The sequence below is a fragment of the Typopeltis vanoorti genome, chromosome 1, assembly GCF_054136105.1.
Source record: "Typopeltis vanoorti isolate ZY-2024b chromosome 1, IOZ_Tvanoo_1.0, whole genome shotgun sequence".
Taxonomy (NCBI): Eukaryota; Metazoa; Arthropoda; class Arachnida; order Uropygi; family Thelyphonidae; genus Typopeltis; species Typopeltis vanoorti.
Window position 1 is genome coordinate 162841882 of NC_143549.1, and position 24047 is coordinate 162865928.

Genomic DNA, 24047 nt, shown 5'->3' on the forward strand with positions numbered 1-24047 from the left:
TTTATATTTCCAACTGTATTTTTTATTTGAACTGCTTGTTTCTTTAATAGTATCAGATTTACTTGCCGTTACAACACTTGTATCACAATTAGGGTTAGCATCACCTGTTTCATTTGCCCTTCTTTTCAAAGTCCTAGTATTATATATTTTTCGTTTACAAAAAATATACAATATATTTTCCCCCAGTATTATATATTTTTTGTTTCCGAAAAATATATAATACTGGGGTTAACTCAGGACACACTTTGTCCAAGTATCACTTGGCACTTCTCAAGATATACTGAGTCTTGGTTGAAGGAGGGAAACCTTCAATAATAATAAAAATCAATAAACAAGCCATTGGTTGATATATATGGATAACACATTTTCACTTCAAATCTGACAAAACAGCAAGGGAAGGCAGAAGCGAAACTATATTATTGTTCACTTCACCCCTCTTTTATTATTATTGTTGTCATTCTGCAGAATGGCTGATAAAAAGGGTGAAGTGAACAACAATATAGTTTTATTGCTTCCGCCTTTGAACATTCTGACGATATTTGTTTTGTTTTTTAAGTCTCCATTTGACTACGATAATTTTTACTTATTCAATTTTAATTTGTTTAGATAATTTTAAAAAATATATTTATTTAATTAATTTAAGTCTGCCTGTGGACCACAGTTTGAGAAACACTGGTTTAGAGGATGGTAGAGGTCAGTGGCATATTTAGGTATAGGCCCGGGCCTAGAGAGGCAAATTTTTAGCGGTGGCAGAAATTTCCAGGCTCTCATTTTTGTAATTATAACTTGTTTCTTATATTCCACATCTACTCACAAATAGAGAAATATTTTTCTATTCCTCATTGTAAGTTTAGCTGCAAACATATTGGCATGTAATCAGATTCTGCATAACTATACAGACCGAGACGTGCACGGAAAGATACTGTTGATGCAAATTAATTTTGTGTGGGTATTATTCTTACTAACAACTTTTCCTTCTTGATTATTTCGAATTCAAATTAAGATTGTTAGTTGTTGCTCTTCAACTATTTAGTTCAATGAGTCTTCGGACTCCTTGGAGGTATCAGGAATAATAATATTCTGATATCTCTGTGGCAGTTAAGACGTACTAAATCAGAAATTATTTTTAGAGTTTTCAGTGCCTTTGTCATATGTTGTCATCACAGTGAAGGTAATACTGTTTTATTGTTTTGCTTTTAAAAAGTTGTAAATTGTTTAAATCATTCCGATACTTCCTGCGTGTTTTAAATTACTATTTAAATTTTAAAACGAGTGACGGTAGAAAGCGACTTAGTGGTAGTGAATATAAGGAGAGGATAGAAGAAAAGGAAGCGAAAATTAACGAAGTAGTATCAAAGACAAGAAAACGACAGTTTTTTTGCGTCGGTATCTGTTAATAGTAATTGATCTGGAAAAAGTACAAGTGGTTGAGGAGACGAAATTGAATCTATTTCGAATGACATGCCTACAACAAATCCCAACAATTTGCAGAACAGTCAATAGTGAGTAATAACCCAGCTGAGTGGATTCTAAATGACGTAACACGCGATTATATATCACAGTTAACAGGTTTCCACAAAATTTAGTATCCTTTCAAAATCGAAAAGGGCTTATCCTGACAAAGTAAGACATGTTTCTAAGAAACTCATTGAGAGAAATCTGATTAATGGCAAAATAATAAGAAATTTTCTTGTTTACTCTCCTAGTACAGGAAAGATCTGTGCACCTCATCGCAACTAGTCATATGAACTGTCTGATAGCTCTGAAACAAGGAGAAAATCTTGCAGGGAGAATTGACTTACAAATAACTCAGCAACTGGAAGAAAAACTTAAGTACTGGAAGGCGGTGTTAAAACGAGTAGTTAAAAACATAGGCCAGTAGAGGAGTTGCTTTGAGGGGAACGCATGACATTTTCGGTTCTGTGCATAATGGAAATGTAATGATGTGTATAGAGTTAATTAGTGAATTTGATCTCTTTCTTGCTGAGCACATTGCCAAAAGCGGGGGGGGGGGGAGGAAAAGGTTTCGTTTCCTATCTGTCCTTTGCCACATATGAGGAATTTATTAAAATAGTGGGCAAAAAAAGTAATCGCATTTATTGTGGAAGAACTTAAAATAGCTAAGTACTATTCCATAAATGTTGACTCAACACGAGACTTGTCTCATGTTGATCAGCTGTCCTTCATTGTATGATATGTGAAAGCACATGGAACTCCTGTGGAGCGTTTCTTGCGTTTCATTCCTAACGTAAGTCACAAATCTGAAGAGTTACAAGAGGCGGTATTGACTTCACTAAACGAGCTTGGAATTGATGTAGCAAATTGCAGAGGGCAGGCATATGATAATGCTAGTAACATTTCAGGCAAGTACACAGGACCGCGAGCAAGAATTCTTGAATCCATTGGCAGAATTCACACCATGCGCTGGGCATTCTGTTTCTAATTGGTACTTGCGCTGCCGAATCCTGTCGGTACTCTTCCGCATTTTTTGATGTCCTTCAGAAACTACGTATTTTTCGCATCTTCAACGCACCGGTGGAGTGTTCTAAAAAAGCACCTCGAAACTTCTTCAAAAATAATCAAATGTCCTTCGCCTACTCGTTGGTCAGCTCGTGATGATGCCTGTCGGAGTCTTCGTGAGAGATGGAAGGAAATAAGTTCCACTTTGTCCAAAATTGAAATGACACCATCCAGAAGAAAATTACGCGATGTGAAGCAAGTGGGATTCCACAGCAACTTTAGTCACTGGGGGTTGGGATCATGACGTCTAGGATTCCAGACATCCCGCAAAATACGGGACGATCCCGTATTTTACGATCGTTTTACGAAATTCATTCTTCAGAAAAGTATTGCAAGAGTGAGAAAGATTCTCACTCTTGCAAGATCTGATTGATTAATAACAATATTGTCAGGTGAGAAGATCATTACTGTATTAACAATCTATTTTGTATCTATAATAGTAAGTTAGAATCATTTGAAGGCAACTTGAAGTGGCTTAATGAAAATATGCAGCCTAACAATTGGATTTACTATTTGTTTACTTATTCTTAGTAAAGTGTGTGCATAGTAAACCTTACCACGCATACACTTGGAAAGTTAGATTCATTTTGTAAGACTGACATATGTGATGGATGCGCATACTAAACTTTCACTCTCAGTTATAAGTGCTGTATTTTTTTCCAATGTATCTGGGATCCCTAATCATGAGCTGCTTATGGGGTGATATTCTAGCAAGAACGAATGCCACAAGCAAGAAATTGCAAAGTGTAATCATTGATATAGGAACTGTGTGTGAACTGTACGGGTCCCTCGAAGAATATTTCAAATGGCAAGAGTTACTTTATGAATCCTATGAAGAACAGAGCAAGAAACTTAGTGGAGTTGACATGTATGAGGAAGAGAAAAAGCCTACCAGGTTTTTTGACGATAGCGCAGATGAAAGTAACGAAAATGAAGACGAGTACAATCCATCAGTCAGTTTCAAAACTGATACTTATGACACAGCTTTGCAGTCTCTCATGCGAAATGAATCGAAGAAAAGTGTCGTATGAAAACCTCTCGAAAGAGTTCCGGTTTCTCACAACAATGCATGTGATATCTTTAAAGAAAGCCATAAAAGTGGGGAAAAAATTTCAAGAATACTTTTCGACTGATGTTGAACCCGAATTTGTAAACCAATGTCTACACTTCAGAGCGCACCTGAAATCAAGTGGCCCAGAAATAAATACATTCCTACAACTTTCACAGAAAATTTGACAGGAAGCCCTACAGTGTGTATATATGCTAATCTGGACACTCCTGTTGCGATTTTTCTGTGTAAGATGGCAACAAATTGCTCAGCTGAACGATCGTTTTTCACCCTCAAAAGGTTGAAAGACTACCATAGAACAACTATGACAGAAGAAAGGCTCAGCAACTTGGCAGTTCTACAAATTGAGAGCGATATTACAAGGACACTGGACTACGAGGAGGTGATAAATACCTTCGCCGAGCGAGCGGCAAGACGTAGAATATTCTAGGACATTTCGGGTGAGTCATATACATATATATTTATATTACGAATTTACGATATAAATAGGTTATGCATGTAAATCAACATGTTCATTAAATATGAGGGGCGGCACTATCTTCGGGCCTAGGAGCGGGATATACCTAAATACGCCACTGGTAGTGGTATTTGATGGATTTGAGTGGTGGAGACAGAGAGTTGTAGAGTAGGTACCCTCCTTTGGGTCTCTGGACTCGTTGGGGTGCCATGGTAGTAATAATATCTACATATCTTTCACTGTTGCATTAGATTACAGTTTTAAGAAAATCTTATTAATTTGATTTTTGGTAATTCATGCTGCTATGTTCATCAGAATTTATTTTTTAACATGACTGCTACACACACATGAGGCTAACTTATAGCAGATGAATGCTTTCTCTCTCCCTGTGTGTGGAGTTGAGTAAAGAGAAAATTTATTATTGAAATTTCTTTTGAAGAACTGGAGGTTGCATTCTTTGGGGAATATACTTCATTCAGTGGGTGTTCCACATAACCTAGGTGGGAAGTGAATGGGAGAAGGTTTGATGAGCCAGCATTTTTGCTGTAATGATGAGCACCTTGCTCATGATTATTGTAGATTAAACAGAAATAGGGATGTGATGAATGCCAGCCAGTTCTGTTGAACAGCCATAGAAATATCTGTAAAAGCGACTTATTGCTAAAAGTGACCATTTGTGAGGGAAAGTTTATCAAACTGCCCTCTTCTGAAGTGAATCAAGAATTTTTGGAGAGGTCTTAGATACACATCACTAAAAACGTGAGAGCATGGTTAAGCTGATTTGTATTCAATTGTTACCTGTTTTTTTTTTTATTTTAAGCTCTTGGTTGCTGTACAGGTGGTGGTGTGGTTATAGTAGGAAAGGCTAGGATAAGTCATTTCAAGAAGTGAGATCTAGTTTTGTCTGTTATACTGAGAATTATCAAAGGTATAGTTCGCCCACCGATTATAGGTCCATCGACACTTCTGCGCATGTCAGAAAAAGGAGAATCCATTCCGATAATAGGGTAATCAATCTATTATCGGAATGGACAGTTGGCAGTTCAATCTCCACTGGTAGCCAATCAGAGAGATAGCTGGCCGAGAGCTATCACTGATTCATCGGTATGCAGTGAAGAAGGCGGCAAGCTAGTGCCGCCATCTCGTGGTCTCTAACCCTAACACAATATTTTTAATGTCTGAAAATAGTGTGGGTTCTACGGTCGATTTTCTTGAGTTTACGGGACGAAAAACCCGAGTTTACGGGACGAAAAACCCACTAGCCCGTGCCAGAGATTGACTAACTCGGGAACCGACCGAAAAAAGGCTTAGAAAAATTTCCTCTAGTCGGCGACTAGATTTGAACCACCAAATCCTTTCTTCGTGCAGTCAAGCGCAAACACCACTTCTACTGAGCTACACAGGCTCTTTTTAAGGGTTTTCTATAAAATAAAAATAATTATACAGAAAAACAGAAATTTTTTCAAATGAAATTAGATATTCTAAACTTACATTTGAGAGAACTGAGACACTTTAATGTTCTAAACCGATTAATTGTTTATGACTTGTCGTGACTCTTTTAACAAACCCATGCAAAAAAAGGTTGGAAAAAAATACCATTATCAAATCCTTTTAATCTTCATAGTCATCTGAATCGCCATCACTTTCATTTAAACTGATCACCAAAGGTTCGCATAATTCTTCGATAATTCCGTCTCTGTCCCAATACATATTTTCCAATGAGGTGACATGAAAGCAATATTTTCCCCAGTTGTGAACTGTAATACTTTTAATCGCCTGTTCTGAAAGTTTAAAAAGTTTCGACATGTTAATATCTGCGATGGCGAATGAAACTTTTCACTTCTGCCCAAACATACTCAATAGCATTAATATCGCAATGATATGGTGGTAGCCTCAAAGCTAGAAATCCATGCTCTTTGAGCATCGTGTCGAATTTAAATAGTTTAGTTGTGGGCAAGTTTCTTTTGACCAAATTAAGCAATTCAATTTTACGCATATCTGGGGAATGAGAAATGCAATTTGCAGAGAGCCAATCCATAAGAACTTGCTTCTTATTAGACCAATTTGGAACTTTGTTTAATTGAGTAGAGTGATATGAAGCGTTATCAATTATAACAACAGCATTTTTAGGAAGGTTTGGAATCAGTTTTTCTTCTGCCCACTTTTCGAAGATCGTAGAATTCATTTGCGTATGGTAATTGGCTTTGTATAGTAAGTTTGAATTCGGTAAAAAAAACCATTTCTCCACCCGCACACAAAATTATTATGCGCCGCGAGGCATTTCCGGTTTGTAGCACTCCACATTCTTCTTTAGACTGCCAACATTTTCCATAAATTAAATTACTATCAATTCAAGTTTCATCTAGATACACAATCGGTCTTTTCTCCTCCCTGAAACGTCTTATTGCTCTCAAATACTGCATTCTAGATAAAACAATGTCACTTCGCTCCATGATAAGTTTCCTTTTATTCTGTTACTTTTTAAAACAAAATCCGATTTCGTGAAGTATTTTCCTTAAAGTTTCTCCTTTCCAAGGAAAATTAATTTTTTCTTTAAGCACAGGAATCAATTTCGGGACAGTTGGCACTCTTTTCTCGACCACGTAAAATTCATGAATAGTTCTTATAACGTCTACATCAAAATCATTCAAAGCTACGGTTTCGATGGTTTTCTTTACTCTGGCGCTTTTTTTTTTTTTTTTTTTTTTTTTTTTTTAGGAGATTTAAATTTTGGCTTACCTTCATCTTTTGATTCCCTACGAATTCTTTAACAGTTGACCCCGATACGCTCGCAATTGCACTTTCACGTTTTATGTTTTGAGAAAGGGGAACAAGGAGACGATTCTTTTTTCGCAGAATGTCAGGACATTATTCAATATTCTTTTGCAAGAGGTACTGAAAAGTTTAACAACAGAACTTGTTGACTGTACCGGATCCATCATACAAATTAATAATAAAAAAATAATGCAAAACAACGACAAAAAATCACGCTAGTACTAGCAGGTTTTTTTTTTCTCCCAGAAACTCGGGTTTTCCATTCAGCATACAGACAAATTGGCCCTTCAGAACACACGCAATTTACATAGAATACCAGTTGTGGTGGAGGTGGACGGCGTTGATTCGTAGTAGAGGTTCGGTGTAGTGGATGAGACAGTTGTAGATGTCCTCCCGCGATGAGTCTTCGGACTCCTTGGAGGTGTCAGGAATAATAATAATAATAGTACAGCGACAGACAAGAAAGCACGTGATTTCGCATGTTGGCGACCAATTCGTACGTACATCATTTCTTTCTCCCCTTCAGCATGAATCGACTATTCTTCGCAAAATGCGAAGGAGAGATCTACAAACGGTGGGCGAATTATAAAGGATTGTCTCTTCTTTCTCTCTCTCTAAAAAAAAAAGGGGGGGGGGAGTGTTTAAATGAGGCACTAATAGATCTTGAAACTTCAGCTGGTTGAACTTTGTAAGGTTTGTCATATGAATAGCAGCAATGGAGAATGCTATCATCAACAAAACTGTTATCAGAATTTGTCAGTGAGAGATCAGGAAAAAGGTGGGGAAAATAAGAACCCTGAGAAACACTCACACCATAATACACAGTGACTGATCATGGCGAAAATTTGCAGTCCATTTACTGTGTGTTATGGTGTGAGTGTTTCTCAGGCTTTCAGGTTTGAAAAAGTTGACTGTTGATAATCTGCATTACTTTTGACAGTACTGATTTGAGAGCAGTATATCAATAGGTTGATGGTATATATTGTCTCCTCCTCCTTTTTGGGATCAGCTATGTGTGGACCTGATCCTTTGCAACAGAATGAGTGCTGGCTGAGTATAATATATATTGTGGAGATAATAAAAGGACAGGCATTAGTTCAGAAAATATCTCTTGGGCAAAGTTGATTGGATATCATGAAGATGATCATGTGTTCATCTAGTTTGGAGTTAATAAGTATGTGTGTGTGAATGCAAGTTTTAGATACAAATAGAGATCTGTAATTTGTTCAGCTAGGTCACACAGACTACAGAGAGTATACGAAAAAATGGAGAGAATTGTAGCTTATGTTTGCACATGAATGCCAAGAGTATTGTGAACAAAGGAGTAGTTTTGTGGCCTTGATGAATAAGTTGGGATACCTCAGATTGTAGGCACTAGTGAGAGTTGGTTCTTAGAGATAGATATACTAACTGGTAATGAGAGTGCTAAGGGTACAGTATTTTTAGAAAGAAGGATAATATCATGATTTGAGTCTAGTTAAACTATATGGTGTGAGATGGAGCCTCACAAGATCAAAGACATAGTGGGTTGTTGCTACAGGCCTAGTGGATTAGTTGCTAGTGACAGTGGAATGCATTGCAAAATAAGTTTGCAATATTTAAGGTTAACCAGTGATGTACCACAGGGATTAGTCCTTGGCCCATTGTTATTCAGTTTTTCATTAATGACATTAGGAAGGATTTGACTGGTATCATATAGCTGTTTTCTGATTATGCAGAGATAGACAACGTAATCATGAATGTGACTGACATACAGCTTGCAGAATGAGTTGAATAAGTTGGAAGTGTGGGATCTTAATTGATTGAAAGATGATGTTCAAGGGCCAGATAGCAAAAATTGTGATTACAACTCAGAGGATAATTGCAATATTCTAATGAACATTCAAATGTAAGAATAAGTAATTTTTGCCTCTTTACAAGGCTTTTATTTGATCTCACTTGGAGTACTGCACCGAGACTAGGTCCGAGTGCAATACTCCAAGTGAGATCAAATAAAAATCTTGTAAAGAGGCAAAAATTACTGATGCAGATACTGAGGGCTGTTCAGATAAATAAAGTTGATAATACAAAGTAGATCTTGAGGACAGATTGAGAATCAGTGAAAATGCAGACATTAGGAAACAGGAGAAGAAGGGGTGATGATAGACCTTCAAATTTTATGGACAGAGATAGAATGATCCATGGAATAATTAATGCAGTTAAGAAAGGAGCAACAGCTAGATTTTTCTCTCAAAGAATGCACGATTAGAATCAGTTGCCTTTGGAAGTTGTGGGAATGAATTCAAGAAAAAGGCAGAGGACTGGTCTTGGAGCAGGTGATATATAGCCTTTTATTGGTGAATCTTGACTTACTGGAGATCTCTGGTAATGGTAATAATACCATCAGGATCCAGTTTTTTTTTTTTTTTTTGGTATCCAGGTTCAAGATTATTCTAACATCTGCAGGAGGTATTGCAATCTTCCAATTAAATTTGGATGAGAAGAATGTGTCAGCTTTATCTTTAGTTAATATTACAATATTGCAACCTGAGTGAGAGAGAGGTGTGAGGACATATGGGCAGAAGTTGCAGCTAACTTTTTTTTTTCTTGCAAGTGACCTTTTTAGAAGATTGAAGAATTTGATGTAATCTGTGTATGAAGTTAGAGTTTATGTCAAGCCTCTTGGAAAACCATGGCTTGCATATTGGATGAGAATTTTGAATGGAGTGAATGGGCAGTTCAATCTCCACTGGTAGCCTTTAAGAGATAGCTGGCCCATGTCTATCACTAATTATAACAGCCACCGACGAAGAGGCTGGCAAACAAGTGCTGCCATCTCTTGGTACCTAACCCTAACAAGATATGTTGCTGTCTGAAATAATGCGAGTACTACAGTCGATTTTATTGAGTTTCCGGGACGAAAAACCCGCTTGCCTGTGCCAGAGATCGACTAACTGGGGATTAGAATTTCGTTTTGATAAAATAAAAAAAAAATCATCTAACGCCTATTTATTCGTTTTGATATTATATCAAAAAGAAATTACAAAAATACCACATAAAATAATTGAAACCTACTATATTCATAGATCACATAGTAGTAATATATTATTATTACATGACACCTCCAAGAACTCATCAAGGGAGGACACTTTACTCTCCAACTGTGTCCATTTAATCGATCAACATATATACTCAATGGACAAAACATTAGAGAGAGGGGTGATGGAAAGTTAACACTGGTCCTCCGCACAGTGTGAAACGTACCCAAACCAAACACAGACGGTAAATAGGCAGACATCAGGGCTTCCCAATAGTGTATCGCAATCGACAAACATGGGCAAATGTGGCGACCTTAGCGACTTTGATCGTGGACGTAATATCGGCGGAAGACAGATTGGTCATTCTATTACCCAAGTGGTAAGAATCTCAGGATTCTCAAGGGCAACTGTATCAAAGGTCTGCCACGAGTATACCACCAATGGACATACCAGCGAAAAAGTTATGAATGAGGTCGATGTAGACGGTCCAGGCGCATACAGACTAACCTCAAGGGCAACGGGGGCACAAATTGCATTCAGTTTCAATGTCGGAGGTCCAAGCAGCGTCAGAGAGCGAATAGTACAGAATACCCTGCACACCATGAGCTACGGAAGCCGACACCCTAATCGTGTACTGCTGTTGACAGGTCGTCATCAGGCTTTGCCTTGCCTAGTGTGGGGACCATCAAAACTGGACCTCTGAAGAGGACCAGACTCTGGTCTGGACTCAGTGAAATGGAAAAGAGAGTGGTTGATGAAAAGGATGTCATACCACTGTAGTTTATTCAATAGTCCAGTAGGTCTGTGACTAGTGGCATGTCGCTGGGCTTTTACTGTTTAATTTGTATTCTACTGATATTGGAAATAATCGGAGAATAAATATTTGCATCTTTCCAGCTGTAATGGAAAGGAATAAATGTTACTTGGCCACATGGACAGTCACTGAATGGCTGGAGACAAGCAACTGCTCGTCAGATGTCTCTGCTGTATAGTTTTGCAGTGGGGGTGGGACAACCAACAAGGCGATTAATGTTATTGAATTAAAAATTCAGGTTTTAGCGCACGTGAAACACACCCACCTACCCATATGTATATAAATCTAAGTTTGAGCAAGTGTTTTGATAGATATGCAAGATGAACTGATGCAATCCATATATGGAGATAGAAGTGATATTTGTGAAATTTAGGTAACCACACAGTCTGCGAGTGTAACTGCCTTCTACGGCGCACCATTCGGGTGTGATGTGTGGACACCAAATCGTCTGCAGACGACCTAGGTACTGGTCCGGTTGGACAGTTGTAACTTTCCAAAAATGAAAAGTTATAACTGAATTTGATTAAACTTGAATAAAAGTTCAACTTCAATATTTCTACATCTTGAAGTTTCTTAACGTCATCGTTATTCTCTTGCACTGACCTTTAAACTGCATGCTTTGATAACTTGGTGGGTTCAAACCTAAAACGCTTAAAATCATACACTACTGATCTATTTCTGAGTTAATGCTTTCAGAACAAACACTATTAGTGGATCGTCTTTCATAGTCAGTTTGAGACTGTCTCTTGAGCTGACATGCGTACATCTTAGAGAGATATTTTGTATTCCAAGATTTATTTTATATTGCATAGACAAGCTGATTATATGTTGAATCCTAGGAGTTGACCAAGTTGGATCCAGTTTCTGAGAAAAAGTAATTTAGGCTTGATATTAAGTTGTGCTGATATCTATTCTAATGATAATTAGCTATATGCTATAGTAGTTTGAGATCCTGTTTTTCCTGAGTAGTTAAATTGCTTTTGGGTAAGATTGGCTGCTGTTTTTTCGTTTAATGTCGCTTGCATCATAAGTAATAAGCTTTTATTATTTTGTTCTTTTTTATGCAATAATATTAAGTTTTGAAATCTTGAGGTTTACACGATATTTATGCGCAGAATTGATATTCTCTTATGAAACGATTTGTATATGAATAATATTTTAATAGTGAATGTGTAGCTCAGTGGAAGTGGCGCTTGCGTACTCTGTGCTTGGTTGCTTGAAGTTAGACCTAGGTTCTAATCTAGTCGCTGACTGGAGGAACTTTTTCTAAGCCTATCTTCGACTGGTTCCGGAGTTAGTCGATCTCTAGCACAGGCAAGCAGGTTTTTCCTCCCGGAAACTCGGGTTTTGCGTCCCGTAAACTCAAGAAAATCGACCGTAGTACCCACATTATTTCAGACAGTGACATATCTTGTTAGCGTTAGGTACCAAGAGATGGCAGCACTTGTTTGCCAGCCTCTTCATCGGCAGCTGCTATAATTAGTGATAGACATGGGCCAGCTATCTCTGATTGACAATCAGTGGAGATTGAACTGCCCACTCAGTCTCCGAAAGCTAGAGAGGGTATAAAGGCCTCGCCTACTCCCTGTTAGGGAATAAAAGGCATTAGTTGATTTTTTTTTTTTGAATTGTCTTGAACTATTTCGAAGGCAATAGTAGCCACTTATGTGTAGCTCCGAATGCAGGTTTTTTACAGGTGCATTCCAGGAATTACATTGTCACCTTATATTTCATTAATTTAATATGCATATATTTTTTCTGCTATTCACTTTTATGGTAGTTTATCCATATTTAATTTTTGCAAAATGCTATCTGGCAAGCTGTAAGTTTAAATGTTTTTAGGTGGTAGACGAATTTCATCACTTGGTTTAAAATTACCACCCTGCTTATTTGAGGCCTGAAGTGGTTTCAAAGAGTTTGGTCTCTAGTGGAGGTTTTCTGGACTGTCTAACCTATAACCCATCCATTAATACTAATATACTATAGGCTACATCCTTTACTGGGCAATTCACTTTTAAAAAAAAGGAAAAAAGTAAAAAATGGCATGCCAGACAGGCAATTCTCAAAAATCCCTGCCTCTCTCTCTCTCTCTCTCCACCAAAAGACAAGCTTCCTCACTTAATTTTCTAGGCGTTTGTGATTCCTGTCTTTTGCACAAACTAGCCTTGCTTGTCTACTCTGTGTAGCGAACTACAATTTCTATAAGGAAACTGCCTACACATATAGATGCTATAGGTCTCAACCTTTTGTGTTGTAGATCAGATGGAAAAAACATTATACTTCTTCATAAGTTGTAATATTATTAAATAGATCTAGCGATGTCTGGTAATCTTTCTTATTGAGATTACATTTTCAATCTCCTAACCTTTCAAAGTTTTTTTTTTTTTAAATAGGAATTTCTTGACCATTTGTTAATTGTAACTGTTTTACTTAAGATGCCTTAAATATAGCAAATTATAGATCAATCAGTATCTAGAAAAATTGATAAAAAAATTGAATTCAAGAAGGGGTAGACAAAAATATAATACTATATGAGAGTAAAGATGGCTTTGTGAAGGGTCGGTCTTGCCTTAGTAATTTATCAGCTTTTTATAATCGATTGACAGCTGAGTTGGATAAATGAAATGTCTACACAATGATTTTGCAAAGGGGTATGACAGAATACCATATTGAACTTGGCTATGCAAATTAGAACAAATGGGGATAGATAAGAGGGTGGCTGCTGGACAGATATCAAAGTGGTATAGGGAGGGACAGAATCAAGGTGAAAACAGGTGACTAGTGGTGTGACCATTACTATTTAATTTCTACATAAATGATATAGGAAATAACCTGAAAGGAAATATCCAATTGTTTGCTAATGATGCACAATTAGGTAGAGTAATAGTTAATCACGGCAATGTTGGAGTACTTGTAGGATGACTTAAATAGGCTGCCAGTATGAGCAAAAGATAATGGGTATCAATAAATTAAATTAATTCTGTATGTCAGTTAAGTAAATAATAGTTTAATATCCGACGTTTCACTGACTATCTGTCAGCATTTTCAAAGGATACACTGGTAAGCAATAGAAAGTAAAACTTGGAATTTACTGACAATTCTAAAAAATTATATAAAGTTATCACTGTGCATGATACAATGATATAATACACGTCGCAAGTACGTTTTATTTGTTGAGATATTTATTGTAATTTTCATGAAAGTTCATTTCTTTTTGGTTAAATGATCTGATTAGAGTTTTCCATATATCTGGTAAGATTAGGCATTGAGTCTTATTTAAGTTACCTGTTGAACGGACGACTGTAGCAGCTTCTTTGAATGTTCTGGAATGGTAATTCTCTTCTATGTAGAGCACATGACTCATATCCCATTCAGTATTATGATTGGCAGAGGCAAAGTGGGAAGAAAAGCCTGATATATATATATCTCCCGTCTGTTATTCCTTATATAGCCTATGTGTTCTTTCTTTCTTGTTTCAAAACTTCTAGATGTCTGTCCAATGTAATTGATATCGCATGAACAGGAGAGTATTTGTAGAAAGGATGGCTATCTTTCGGTGATCTTATAAACTTTTGAATGGTCTCAATAGGTTTGAAGGTTACTCTGATATTATATGATTTTAGAAGAAGAGCTAATTTTTTGGATATGGTACTAACAAATGGAATTGTTATAGAGCTGATGTATTGGGTTTTATCTCGTTGTCTTTGCAGTATGTCACTAAAGAGAATCTTGTTGATTCTTGTAGGGTAGCCATTTAGGGATAGATCTCTGGATATTTTCATTAATTCTTGTAAGTCGCCAGGGTCTGTGTTACAATGTATAGCTCTTTTTTTGAGCATATGGATGATGCTGAGTTTGTGGGATGTGGTGAGACGAGTCGAGATGGAGGTAGTGTCCAGTGTTAGTAGGTTTTCTATATACCAACAAGTTGATGCTATTGTCAGTTTGTTTCTTAATAAGGATGTCTAGGAATGGAAGTTTATTATCTTTTTCTAATTCCAATGTGAATTTCATAGTGTTGTGATAATCTATTAGTTCTTTTTTGTGATTCCAAATGATTTAGATTCATCAACATACCTAAACCATGTGGTTGGTTTAGGGGTAATTTGGGAGAAAATTTGATTTCCAAATTTTCTAAGAATATGTCGGCACAAGAAGGAGAGAGAGAGGGCTACCCATGGTTAATCCAGTAAGTTGTTTGTAGTAGGTTTTTTGTTATGTAAAGGCATTCGAAGTTGAGCAATGCTTGAACAACTTGGTGATGTTTGGTGGGAGCAAGTTTTCTAAGATGTCGATGACTTCTGAAACTGGGATATTTGTGAATAGAGATGCGACATCCAGGATAGCCATAATATTATCTTCAGAGATACAGATGTTTTTTAATTTCTCCAAGAAATGTTGGGAGTTCTTAATATAAGAATCCGTGTTGTGAATGTATTTTTGTAACATTTTGGCAAGATATTTTGATAGTCTAAGTACGGGAATGGATACCATCTGCTATTGGACGTAATGGTGTACTTTTTTATGGATTTTGGGAACACTATATAGTCTTGGAGTTAACGGATGCATAGATTTTAGTATTTTGATTAAGTCCACAGGCCAGTTGGTCATATCACATAATAGTTCATTGGTATCAAGATGGTTTTTGTGGGTAGGATCTGTGTTAAGAACATCACAGACAGATGTGTCCAATAATAGATTATTGATCTTTTCTTCATATTCCTTAGTATTTAAGATGACCGTGTTGTTGCCCTTGTCCGCTCTCAGTATGATTTCTTTGTTCTTTAATTTCAGTTGTACTTTTCTTTCCATAGTGCTCGAGTTGGTGTGAGAATATCTCGCGGGAGTGGTAAGTCACTGGCTATTGCGTGTTGAATTAATGAGAAGGCCTCTATTCAAAAAAACCTACGCCTTAGTTAGTTTCCTAGTTTTTGTTATTTTCTATTGCTTACCAGTGTATCCTTTGAAAATGCTGACAGATATTAGTCAGTGAAACGTCGGATATTAAACTATTAATTACTTGACTAACATACAGAATTAAGTCTTTAATTTATTAACTGGTTAAGAAAAAGGTCATAATAATGGGTAACGGTTTAATGAGAAATCTAAAGTTATGAATTTTGGAATAAACAGATTACATGCTATATATCACATTGATGGCACTGTACTCCAGAAAATAGATGAAGCTAGAGATTTGGGGGGGGGGGGGTTAGAAAGAGAAAGTTAAGAAGCCATATTGCTAAGGTAATCCATAAGATTGCTTGGTTATTGAAGGGAAGTATGGTCTGGTCCCCTGGGTTTCTTTCCAGAGGACCAGACCATAGATGAGAAAACAGTGGAGAGGATTCAGAGGTGAGTGGCCTGTGGAATGTTCCTTATGATGATGGATTGAAGGTGTGTGGACTGCAGAAGTTTGTGATAGGAGAAAAAGAGGTGATATGATAGAGGAGATAATGGTCAGTGTATCCGTTCTCTGGCCAAAAGGTTGCAGGTTCGAATCACACATGGATGTTTGCCAATGTCTGTGGGAATACTAGTGGTGGTGGACAGCAGATGGTATTGCTGTTTGAGTGATGGAGACAAAGTTGTAGAGTAGATGCCCTCCCTCGAGTCTTTGGACTCCCTGGAGGTCTCAATAATATACAGTATATATATATATGTGTTTATATATGTGTTTACTGTGATCAGTTTTTCCTCTTTTATATACACACACACACACACAGTGGCGCAACCTGGGATAGTGAGATAGGATTGTTAGTAGCTTGCTCCACCTTTGCAAGGAGTTGCCTGGTGTTGTAGCACTTTACCCCTGGCCTGAAGATACTTTCGGGCGCAAACTTTGTTTGCACACACACGTGGATAAAGGATTAAACTAAATTTATTATAGTCTGCCCAAGTGAAAAATAAACTTCCAAGTTAAAAAACGTTCCCTCAGCTTGTTGGTTGGACGATCCACTAGGTCTTTTGCAACACTCTGCTGTTTTTAATCTTTGTATATTGTGGTCCTACCATGGAAAACAACTATGTTGAGAGTCTCGGTTGCGAATGTTTTTGCGCAGATTCGTGTTCCAGTCAATGCCAGAACTCAGCATTCAACCAATTGAATTGAGGTTTTTTTATTATTATTATTATTATTATTATTAGTGTTCCGGGAAACTCCAAGGAGTCGACAGACTCATCGAGGGAGACCCTAACATCATGTCAAGAACAACTATTCAACATTCACACAGTAGCTATCATACCTTGCCTTGAACTCATTCACGGTCGAAGCACCCACAACAGACTCTGGAAGCTTATTCCACTCATTCACCACTCTCCAAGAAAAAAACCTAGCTCTAACATCCTTGTCAACCACGTTCTTGCCCAGCTTCCATGCATGGCCCCTAGTCCTCCCACCACCAGTCATATTTTAAAAAATATCTTCTGGATCAATCTTATAAAAACCCTTCAGTAATTTGAATGTCTCAATCATATCACCCCTCCTTCGCCTATCGTCCAATTTCTGCAACCCACAAATCTTCAACCTATTCTCATAAGGTCCATTCCACTTCCTCCCCATCACGAAGAAACCCTGGTGCCCAATAACTGGGCACAGAAGTCCAGATGGGGTCTTATCAAGGCTCGATACAGAGGTACAACAACTTGTTGGTCTCTGCATGTTAAAGTATTTTTCAGAAGCCAAGTGATTTGGTGAGCTGTTTTAGTCACTTTTGCAATGTGCCCCCTAAACTTCAACTCCCTATCCACCAACACTCCCAAATCCCTGGCCTCATCAATCTCCTGGAGTATGGTTCCACCAATGCGATATACTGCTGTTATTCTTTTCATCCCAAAGTGCATAACCTTACACTTTGCCACATTAAATTGACATCCATTTTTCCGAGCCCAGTCCTCCAAACTATCCAAATCATCCTGTAAAATTTTGACATCCTGTGCACTCTCAATTGCTCTACCCAACTTTGCATCATCAGCAAACAAGTGAACACTTCCTCTCAAATCCTTTCCAATATCATTGATGAACAAATTGAAAGCAGTGGTCCAAGAACAGAGCCCTGCGGCACTTCACTAGTCACAAGACATCTTTTAGACTCCACTTCTGAATAAACCACTCTCTGGAATCTCTCCTTCAACCACCCTCCCATCCATCTCACCAACCCTATATCTATCCCCATCTGCTCCAGTTTACTGATTAGGGTTCCATGTAGTATCCTATCAAACGCCTTGGCAAAGTACAGTAGTATCACTGTAAACCCATTAGCGCTATCCAGTTCAGCCGTCACTGTGTTATAAAACGTGAGCAAGTTACCGAGGCATAATCTACCCTTCACAAAACCATGTTGTCCACCCATACAATATCCCATTTTCATCTATCCAAACCTGTATTCTTTTCTTGACTAATTTCTCTAAGACCTTGACAATGATTCCTGACATGCTAATCAGTCAGTAATTTACAACAGCAGTCTTGGAACCACCTTTATGCAGTGGAACTATTTTCCCCTCTTTCCACCCCCCTCGGGACTAACCCAGACCCGAGACTCAAATTAAACAAAATGGTCAAGGGTACTGATAATTCTTTAGCTGCTTTTCGTACAACACGAGCTGGTATACCATCCAATCCCACAGATGTATTGACATTGAGGTTATGCAATAGACTACTCACCTCCACTTCATTCACCACAATTCCCGTATAATCTACTGGTTTATTCGTTTCTGCAATGTCACCACCTGGATGATATATTCTTGCAAAGTGCTCACTCAATAACTCAACTATCTCAACTGATTCAGTTACCTCCCTACCATCGGCATTCTTTAAAATCATTCTGCCATGTATATTTTTCCTTTTACTTGCTACATATCTAAAAAACTGTTTAGGATTCTCTTTAGCCTGTATGGCCAATGTTCTTTCGTAATCCTTTTTTGCTTTTCTTACCACACTCGTCACCCTTCTGGCCTGCGCTTTATACCGTTCATGTGCCTGCCGGTCACCTTTCTCCTTAAATTCCCTCCATAGTTGTTTCTTTTTTTGCAGCTTAAGCTTAATGGTTTTATTCATCCATTTAACCCCTATTTGATTTATTATTCGGACTCTAGGTATAAAGTCAGCCATTGCTTCATGCAAGCACTTCTTAACTACCTCCCATGCACTATCAACTTCTAGTCCTTGCAGTTGTACATGCCATGGCACTGAACCAATCAAACTCCTAAGCTTGTCATACTTTCCAGCCCGATAATTCCACATGTACCCTGTCTTAATTGAAAATTCTACACCTTTAGCCACCTCCCAAGTCAAGACTCTATGATCACTCTCACCAATTGGTGGCAATATGGTCATATTTGTTACAGCCAAATCCTGAGATGTAATTACTAGGTCAAGCACTCTCTGCCCCCTAGTATTTTCCATTACATGCTGTCGCAGATAGTTAACCCTTAATAACCGCATAAAATCCAATTCCTTCTCCCCGTGTCTCCTCTCCTCACTCCAATCAATGCGACCATAGTTGAAATCTCCCATAATAATCACCCTCCTTCCACTCATTTCTTCTATTTGCTTGTGCATACTGTCACCACCATCTTTTCCATCACCTGGTCTATAGCAGCACCCAATTGTATATTTAGTTCTGCTAGCCACAATCTCACACCAAATGGCCTCAAATGTGCTCTTTTCTCTATCCTGAAATTCAACGTCTATTCTCCTTGGCTATAGCTCATCAGCTATCATCAACAATACTCCTCCCCCCCATTTTATTCTCTCTGTCATTCCTGAACACACTATACCCATCACATTCATTCCCACTGGCTATATCATCTACAGTCAGCCATGTCTCACTAATACCAATAACCTATGGTCTGGAAGTGCCAACCATGGCCAAAAACTCTTCCTTCTTGTTCCTAATACTCCTAACATTAGTGTACATGAATTTAAGACCCCCATTAGCCCCAACCCTACCTTGATGCCTTATATTAACTATCCCACTCTGATTTGTTGTCCTTATTTGCTCTGGCATATTATGTTCATTCTTACATTCAACTGCCTCCCTAAGGACTGTATATCTACTTCCCCCCCACTTAACAAATATAGTTTCCCTGAATTGGCACATCCACTACATTCAGCAACACTTTCTCAAGTCTTCTTACACCATAACCATTCAAATGCAAGCCATCCATCTTATACAGATCATTTCCCCCATCAAACTCACTCCACACGTCCACACCACTCATCATACATTACCCACGCATAAAGTCCTTCGCAATTATGGCCCTCCTTTTAAACATTTCACTGTCATACCATGGCAAAAGACTAATCATTCTAACTCTCTCACTCTTTTCTTTTGCTACCTCAAACAATTCATTCAGGTCTTCTATCATTTCCATTTTATCTCCTTTCAAATCATTCGTACCTGCCACAACAATCATTTCTTTCACCCTTTCCTTTTGCTTTCTAATAGACTCAGTTACATCCTTTATGGTTGCACCAGGTTGGTACGATTTTGTCAAACCCTCTACTATCACACCTCGTACTAACGAGTCTCCATACAGCACTCTATCCTTCATTTTGTTCATGTTCACACTCATACGTCTATTTTTCCTGTCATACTTTTTATTATTGGCTGGTTCATTCAGTCGACTTTTGCTTATACGCTCTAGCTGCACCATTCAACAACGCGATCTCACTCATTGCACCTATCTCATCTTTTTTATTCTTGGTAAAACCATTAATACTATTATTCACACTCTCACAATTCTCTGGTACAACCTCGCTGTTTCTTGTCATATCCCTATTTTCTTCATTCTGAAGTTTGACAAAAATATCACTCACGATCCGAAATATTCTTCAATTTCTCATTCTCCCTACATTTTCTACACACATTCACTCCTTTATTATCATCTAACCACACTCCTCAAAGCGTACATTTCGCAGCTAGTACACTGATTCATCTCTTTTATACTACCGTTCTTTGATAAAGATGGCGAACCATCATTACTGGCCGCCATTTTCCATCGTACAGGTGCCATACTTATTTGCAATGTGTTTTATCAAATTATAGGTTATAACACACCAAAAACACACAATCATTTCTTTCACCCTTTCCTTTTGCTCTCTAATAGACTCAGTTACATCAGTCACAAACAGATGCACTAAAATACGCAAGGCAAACAAAACTACGCAATATTAAGTAATTTTATCAACGATAACTGAAAATAATACTTATCAGGAGCTTGCACGAACACTACTCACTACGATATAACCTCCAAGGTTTTAGTATCGTAAAGCCACGTTCGGTGATTATGGTGGTCCACTGTGTGTAGCACTTGACTCACTGCACTTGCATCTCAGTATGGTATTATTGATCTGGGATTGCTTAATTTATCTAAACAGATAGGCCTGCAACATGGTATCCTATCACAATGCCTGTTTCAAAATCTGTCAGTTCATAAACTCAGTTGCACTGACTTGGGTGCTTCATATTCATCCCACTTAGACCGAGTACAAACAAGTGACTCATTACATGGCACGATGTATTTTGCCCATTGATTTCTTTCCAAACTGTGTATAAATTTCCACTAATATGAAGATGGACTATTTGGGAAATATAGATTCCTGATATTAAAGAACTCAACGTCTTGAAAAGAATACTTTTCAAGAACAGCATAATTTGGCTCAGGCAAAAAGTGTTTAAAAGGTATCTCAACAAAGACAAGTTCCTGATATAAGAGAGTAGCATAATTATTAAATGAAATGAAAACTTTTGCTTTAATTAAAGCAGATATTACTAATAAAAATTACTTTTGCACTGACCTTAGCTGTTGAATAAGATTAGCAGTAGATTTTCTTAAAATGTTTTAAAGATGTGGTCAAAATAGCTATAAGCTTTGAATTTAAAAAAATACAAAATAATGATAAATAAAATATGTTTTCAGTTTTAATTAAATTTGTAAATAAGAAGGAATACACAAGAGATCGACCAAAAATCGATCAGCGATCGACGGGTTGAACACCCCTGCCCCATATCTTGTCTTGCTTGTTTTCCTGCCAACTTGGCAGAGAACACCTGTTTTGCTAATCTTTCCTCGCCCATTCTGTTTATATGACAATACCACCTGAGATTAGCTCTGCTAATGCATTCTTGGATGCTGACAACGTCAAGTTCTTTCCTAATATCCTCGTTTTTAATATGATATTGCCATTGATGCCATCTGTTCATGCCCCTAATCTTTCTCAGGACTCTGATATCTGCGGTCTCTATAGTCTGTGATCAAGTGTTTTATTTCTAAATCAGCTCTCAGATCCATAAGTTAAAACTGGTTTACAGCTAATTTAGTGTTCTGACTAATTTCTCTCTTATTCCATATGAATTTATTCAATTGACTTCCTACCACACCAGCTTTGTTGTTTCTGTTATCTATTTCCATATTTAATTTACCATCTTCACTAAAAATTGTGCCCAAGTAGCTGAAACATTTAACTTGTTCTATAGGTTCTCCATTCACAATGCAGTTGACATTTTCAATGATTCGGCCTATTTTCATTGCTTTATCTTCTTATTGCTGACCTTCATACCATATATATCATCATCATCAAATTCCTGCCATGTACCCTCAAGGGGTATACAGGATATGACAGTACTACATGAAAAAATTACATCATTACTAACTTCCTATCTACAATTTTCCTCCAAATCAGTCTGTTACTTGTCAAGACTCCAACATTATCAGATCTTATATTTCTATCGTCTAAGGCACTTTGTACCGTATCAATCCACCTATATCTTGGTCTTCCTCTGGGTCGTTTTACTGCCAACCTGGCAGAGAACACTTGTTTTGCTAATCTTTCCTCTCCCATTCTATTTAAGTGACCATACCATCTGAGATTAGCTCTGCTAACGCATTCCTGGATGCTGACAATGTCAAGTTCTTTCCTAATATCCTCATTTTTAATATGATATTGCCATTGATGCCATCTGTTCATGCCTCTAATCTTTCTCAGGACTCTCATATCTGCGGTCTCTAGTCTTTGGTCAAGTGTTTTACTTCTGACCCAGCTCTCAGATCCATAAGTTAAAATTGGTTTGAACACAGTCTTGTATACAGCTAATTTAGTGTTCCGACTAATTTCTTTCTTATTCCATATGAATTTATTCAATTGACTTCCCATGATACCAGCTTTGCTGATTCTGTTGTCTATTTCTATATTTAGTTTACCATCTTCAGTAAAAATTGTGCCTAAGTAGCTGAAATGTTTTACTTGTTCCACAGGTTCTCCATTCACAACACAGTTGACATTTTCAATGATTCTGCCTATTTTCATTGTCTTTGTTTTTTTATTGCTGACCTTCATACCATATCTATTACAACAGCTATTCAATTTAGTCAGAGAATCTTGCAGACTTGTAGCGGATTTATTTAGAAGTATAACATCATCCGCATAAAGAGCTGATATTAACATCTCCAATTTTGATATCAGGTTTAATACCACATTCCTTCATAATGTGATCCATATAGATAATGAATAACAGAGGGGATAATGTACATCCTTGTCTCACACCAGATTTAACATTAAACCATCTTCCTGTACTTCCTTCAATTCTAACTGCTGACTCACAACTCAAATAAAGACTAAGTATTGCTTGATACAATGCCCCATTGACACCATATAACTGGAGCGTGTTGAATAGCTTCTCTCTTGGCACCTTGTCATATGCCTTTTCCAAATCGACAAAACTTAAATACAGATCTTTGTTATATTCCCATGCTTTCTCAACTATTTGTCGTAAAGTGAAGATCTGATCCTGACAGCCTCTATTTGGCCTAAATCCAGCTTGTTCTTCACCAAGCTTTTCTTCCACAATTCTTCTCAACCGTTTCTCAAGTATACTTGCATAGATCTTGCCAGGAACACTCAGTAGGGAAATACCTCTGTAATTCTCACATTCAGTGTTATTTCCCTTTTTATATATGGGTACTATGAGAGCTCTACTCCAATCATCGGGAATTCGTCCCTCTGTCCAGGCTTTCTGAACTATGCAGTGCAGCCACTGTAAGACTCTTATACCACCATACTTCAGCATTTCTGGTCGAATATCATCTACTCCTGCTGCCTTTCCACATTTCAAGCCTTTGATGGCTTTTTCTACTTCAAGTATGGATATGTATTCCTGACTGCATGCCTGGTCAGTGTTTTTTTATCACTGTGCTATCATCACTGCTTGTTTCATTTAGCAGTTTTTCAAAGTAATTACTCCATACTTCAAGGATATCTTTTTCTCCTGTTTTCATTTCACCTTTATCATCTCTAATTCCTTTTACAGCACTCTTTCCTCCATTCCTAAGCTTCTTCAACAACCTCCAGAATATTTTGCCACCTTCTTGATATTTATTTTCTATATTCTTGCCAAA

The 24047-nt window shown here is 37.5% G+C and overlaps 2 protein-coding genes across 2 annotated transcripts in view; one reads left to right on the plus strand and one right to left on the minus strand.

Moving 5' to 3' along the window:
* Positions 1-24047, minus strand: part of LOC150110591 (kinesin-like protein KIF14) — a 716770-nt gene that overhangs the window by 29015 nt on the left and 663708 nt on the right. The window lies entirely within an intron of this gene.
* On the plus strand, positions 10134-10541 carry LOC150110592 (uncharacterized). The gene has a single exon (XM_090402311.1). It carries the CDS (start codon positions 10134-10136, stop codon positions 10539-10541), a length of 408 nt encoding a protein of 135 aa, XP_090258437.1.